Source organism: Sorghum bicolor, chromosome 3 (assembly GCF_000003195.3).
Source record: "Sorghum bicolor cultivar BTx623 chromosome 3, Sorghum_bicolor_NCBIv3, whole genome shotgun sequence".
Taxonomy (NCBI): domain Eukaryota; kingdom Viridiplantae; phylum Streptophyta; class Magnoliopsida; order Poales; family Poaceae; genus Sorghum; species Sorghum bicolor.
The window spans coordinates 242,079-247,515 of record NC_012872.2 but is presented as its reverse complement, the minus strand read 5'-3'; the positions used below and the strand labels follow the sequence as shown (position 1 = coordinate 247,515).

General features: G+C 45.1%; 1 protein-coding gene across 1 annotated transcript; it reads left to right on the top strand.

Moving 5' to 3' along the window:
• On the top strand, positions 936-5,069 carry LOC8078073. Its single transcript, XM_021457835.1, has 5 exons — positions 936-941; positions 2,111-2,426; positions 2,601-4,379; positions 4,476-4,594; positions 4,677-5,069. Exons 1-5 carry the CDS (start codon positions 936-938, stop codon positions 5,067-5,069), a joined length of 2,613 nt encoding a protein of 870 aa, XP_021313510.1.

Genomic DNA, 5,437 nt, shown 5'->3' with positions numbered 1-5,437 from the left:
ATTTTGTGACTTGGCATATTGATTTAAGACTTGACAAACTCCTTATTTTCCAAAACAAAAATTGCAAAACCGTTGGAGATGCTCTAACAAACGATCGAAAGAGGCTGACGATCGATTAATTATTACTAAAATACAACTACTACACTATCTCGCTGATGCCTAGATAGGAGTATATGCAAGCAGTAAAAAATGGATTCACGAAGGTTGTGGGTGGGAATATAGGGTGTGTTTGGTTGCAGCCCAGGTGTGGCTAATGCTTAGTTGGGCCAGAAAATATGTGTTTGGTTACTTATTTTAGGCTTAAGGTATGGTTAGGACGGGCCAGCCGTACCGCGCTGGCCTGGCCAGCCTTGAACGGCCAAATCGGCCTTCCCAACTCGGCCTGGCTCTAACCACCCACCTCCTGCGTTCTCGTCACCGACCCGCGTCCTCACCACGTGCTCTGCCTCCTCAGCAGGCGCCGGTCCGTTCTTCTCGCCCCTGCCCCGTGGCCGCGCCTCCAACCTCCACCTACTCCATCTCCACCTTCGTGGCACCGGCATGGCGGCGCGGGCTCTACGTACGGCCGCGGCGCCGAGATGGAGCTCGTCAGCCTCAACGGAGGGGACGCGAGGCCGCCGCACAACGATGCGAACCAGCAGCGGAGCCGCGAAGCCAACGCCGACAGGACCAAGCTCGTCCTCCGTGCTAACGCCGAGCCACGGCTACCGGAACAGAATCGATCGCCTACCGCCCAATTTCCCACCGGTGCTCCTACGGCAACGTGCCTGTGGCCGCCGCGTCGTGGCCGTGCTCCTCTCTCGCTCGCCGTGGCCGTGCTCCTCGCTCCCTCGTCGTGGCCGCTGCGGCTCTGCCCACGCACGTCGTGTTCGTCGTGATTGAACCTGTGTGCTGCTGTCATGTGCTTCCATGGAGGTGATGTCGTGTTCGCTTCGATGGAGGTGATGTCGTGATTGAACCTCGGTGCATCGGTGTGTGCTGATGTCGTGATGGAACCGAGGTGTCTATTTGTGAAAATGTCTCAAATAGGGTAAAGTTGCTAAAGTTGCCCAGGCTAGGATTCTAGCCATAGCCAGGCTAGAAATAAGCCAGAAAACCAAACACACCCATATGGTACAACATTCTTAATTTAGAATTTCCCATAGAATCCAAAATATAAAATGCCAACTATTTTGGAGTGATGAAATGCAAAATGCCAAAAATTTTAAGGTCATGTTTAGTTCTATCCAAAATACACAATTTATTGTTGTCATGAATCCTCTTGAGGCTTAATTGGGTTTTTCGGTCTCTTGTGGCCAAAATCCGAAATGGAGAACAACTATCTTTTCTTTCAAAAATTTTACATGGTGTTTAATTTTATTTTGCAAAATGATGAACCAAAACCCAATCTTTTTTAACTAAACACCCCCTCAGTGAAAAAGTGACTTTGTATAACATATGGTCTTTATTAATGTGTAGTTTTAACCACTTATATACCTTCTAGAAACATGTAACTAAAATTATTCAAATTTGGCGACACGCACATGTAGTGCGGTAGTTACTTAGTACTAGTACTACTAGTTTATATAGATACTCCTACATGTTAGTCCTAGCTCGAACATGCATGTGCAGCAGAATCCAAGTCGTTAGGGGCAAATATTCTGGCAATCATCGCAGTCACTCGCTGAATTCCATTTCCTTATATATATATATATATATATATATATATATATATATATATATATATATATATATATATATATATACACACACACGTCAGTGCTATTCTACACTGCAAGTCAAAACTGAGTACAGAAAATACTGAGCAGTATTGAACAACGTTTAGTATCATTCAGTCGTACATCCAGGATCACGAAATACCACCGAAAAAAATAGCGGGCTATTTTTCTGCTATAGCGGGATATTTAAAACGCCGCGACGATATCAGTCATTTTCCCGCTATCAGCGCTATCTTCGCTATTTTCCGCTATAGCGCCGCTAAACCGCTATATCGGCATAGTGCCGCTATTTTTCCGCTAAGCCTGAAGTGGCATTTGGGTCGAAATTGAGCCCGAACTTTAGCCCAAACTGGAGCCCAAAACGTAACCCTAACGTGATATCCAACACTCAGTCACTCTGCTCCCCCAACTCCTCCCCCGACTCCACCCCACCGCGTGACCGCCCGCCTCCCGCGGCCTCCGCCCCACCGCGGCCTCCGCCCGCACCACCGCGTGACAGCGACTCTGCCCCACCGCGCGACCGCCCGCACCACCGCGGCCTCCGCCCGCCCCACCGCACGACCGCGACTCTGCCTCGGCTCCAGCGCGACCGCCGGCCGGATCGCCCCAGCGCGAGCGCCCTGCGCCACCCAGCCGGATCAAGGAAGGATCGCCACCCAGCGCGACCGAGGAAGCAGGGCCAGACTGACTCCGCCATGAATACCCCAGGTGCAAACGATCGAAGCCCTGAGCGAAGTGCACCGCCAGCGCCAGCGCCCGCGCCAACAGTAGGCAAGTTCCCGAATCTCCCCTGTTCTACTGTCTTAGTTTAGTCATCTGCTGCAGTTCAGTTAGTCCTACAATGAGCAAGCACTTATTATCCCTGTTATGTCCACTTTGTAGGCTTATCTAGCACTGCATCCACGGGCATTGAATCAAATGAACCAACTGACCTAGCTTGGAAGTACTGCACAATGCCAGATGTGAACAAGAAAGGTTCTCTCCAGTGCACCTTCTGTAGCAGCATCTATCATGGTGGAATAACAAGAATCAAGTACCACCTTGGTAAAGTTCCTAAATCCAATGTTGCAAAGTGTAAAAAAGTTCCATCTGATGTGCAACAAGAAATCCTTGAAGTGCTGGCCATAAAGTCAGATAACAAGCAAAAGAAGGCTGAGGAGAAAGAAGAAGATAGAGCTGTAGTTGATTTGAGTCATTCTGAAGGAGAGGAACACAGTGATGCAGAAGGAAATTCAGTTATTGTGGTGAAGAAGATGAGTAGCAAAGGTCATTCAGGTCCTATTGATAAGTTCTGTAGACTAACAACAGAAGAAATAGTGGCTGCAAGGAAGGGCAAAGGTGTTCTTTCTGAGAAGGTTCAATCCAAGATATCAACTGAAAAAAGAGAAGAGAAGAGGGACAGAGCATGTGAGTACATCTGTAAATTTTTTTATGATGCTAGCATCCCACACAATGTGACGACACTTCCAAGCTTTGAGCTCATGCTTGAGGCTATTGGAGACTTTGGCAGGGGCTTGAGAGGTCCAACTCCATATGAGATGAGTGGGAAATTCTTGCAAAAAAGGAAGAGGAAAGTGCAAGAATTAGTAAAGGCTCACAAAGAGTCTTGGGAGCTACATGGATGCTCAGTTATGACTGATGTTTGGACAGATAAGAGAGGTAGAGGTGTGATGAACTTGGTAGTTCACAGTGCATATGGTGTTTATTTTCTTGATTCTGTGGATTGCTCAGCTGTGAAGAAAGATGGCAGATACATTTTTGAGTTGGTTGATAAGTGTATTGAGGAAATAGGGGTGCAAAATGTAGTTCAAGTTGTGACTGACAATGCAAGACCAAATGAGGCAGCGGCTAGTTTGTTGAGAGCAAAGCACCCCTCTATTTTCTGGAATGGTTGTGCAGCCCATACCATTGATTTAATGTTGGAAGATATAGGAAAGATGCCCAGAGTTGCTGCAACAATTAGCAAAGCAAAGTGCTTGACTGTTTTTCTTTATGCCCATACTAGAGTTTTGGACCTGATGAGGAAGTACCTTTCTAGAGATTTGGTGAGGTGTGGTGTTACAAGGTTTGCTACAGCTTATCTCAACTTGAAAAGCATGTTAGAAAACAAGAAGCAATTGCAAAGGCTTTTTAGGGAGGAGGAGCTCCATGAACTAGGCTACCTAAAGAGTGCCAAAGGGAAGAAAGCAGAGAAGGTTGCCAAATCTGAAACTTTCTGGAGAGATGTTGAGACTGCCGTTAATTACTTTGAGCCATTAGCTCATGTCTTGAGGAGAATGGACAGTGATGTGCCAGCAATGGGTTTCTTATATGGGTATCTACAAGAGGCTAAGAATGAGATCTCTAAGAGGTTCAATAATGACAGGAGAAAGTTCGAGGAAGTTTTTCAGTTCATTGACAAGAGGTGGGACAGTAAGCTGCAAACTCCTTTGCATAGGGCTGGTTACTACCTCAACCCTTTCTACTATTATCAAAACAAGGTGGCTATAGAGGACAATGAAACATTTAGAGATGGTGTCATAACTTGCATTACAAAGCTTGTTCCAGATATAGAGACTCAGGACAAGATTATTGAAGAGCTTCAAAAGTTGCAAGATGTTGAAGGATCCTTTGGCAAAGAAATTGCTAAAAGGCAGTGCAAAAATATTCATTTTGATCCTGGTATGAAAAATTGTCCTCTACCTCTAGCAAATAAATTTCTTTGTTGGCAAATAATTTACATTGTCCTCTATTTTCCACTTCTTTGTTGTATCGTAGCTAAGTGGTGGCTGAATCATGGAAGTAGTGCACCAACCCTCAGAAAGCTAGCTGCTAAAATTCTCAGTTTGACATGCAGTTCATCAGCTTGTGAGAGATGCTGGAGTTCATTTGAACAAGTAAGAATTGGTCTTGCACTCTTATTCTTACATTCTTAGTCTCTTAGACTCTTAGTCTCTTACTGATTCCAATTGTATGTAGGTCCACACCAAGAGACGCAATAGGCTGCTGCATGACAGAATGAGGGATCTTGTGTTTGTCAAATTGAACTCAAAACTGAGACAAAAGAAGGACAACAAAGATAGAGATCCACTTGAGAAACCTGTTAGTGATGTCTTAGAAGATGAAGACAATGAGTGGATCACTGGTGTTGAGCAAACAGAAATGGAAGAGGATGAGGAAGGAGGAATTGGAGGTACCTCACAAGAGGTTGTAGCTGCACCACCACCAAGGAAGAGAGGTAACCAGAGCAGAAAGAGAAAGAGACTGATTCCTACTGGTGATGATGAGTTATTTGCTTCATCTTCTGATGGAGAAAATGACACTATGATGCATTCTGATTCCATTTCTGTTTCTGATGAAGAGATGCAGTAACTTGTGTGCTTAGTGCTTGTCATTTCATTTATGTTTCAGACTTTCAGTTGCTTATCGAACAGTGGCACTTGTGGCTTTATGCCGTTTGCTTTTGAATTTGGATTGTAATAAATAGACTATTAGATCATGGGTTGTGACTTGTGAGTTACTTGTCACTTGTGAGATTTTAGTTTTAAACTTTTCATCTGGTGTGTGCTGTATTTAAATAGCGGGCTATAGCGGCGCTATAGCGCGACCGCTACGTCGTATAGCGGTCGCTATAGCGGCCAGAATCAGCCAGCGCTATTTTTGATAGCCCGTAATTTTTTTCGTGACGAAATACTGAATAATATTAAAATATGAGTATTAAACAAGAATTCAGTATTTAT

Bases quoted from the DNA above. Each gene is read 5' to 3' on its own strand.
- LOC8078073 (XM_021457835.1), top strand. The intron at 4,380-4,475 runs GTATGAAAAATT...GTTGTATCGTAG, and splicing joins AAATATTCATTTTGATCCTG to CTAAGTGGTGGCTGAATCAT. The intron at 4,595-4,676 runs GTAAGAATTGGT...AATTGTATGTAG, and splicing joins GCTGGAGTTCATTTGAACAA to GTCCACACCAAGAGACGCAA.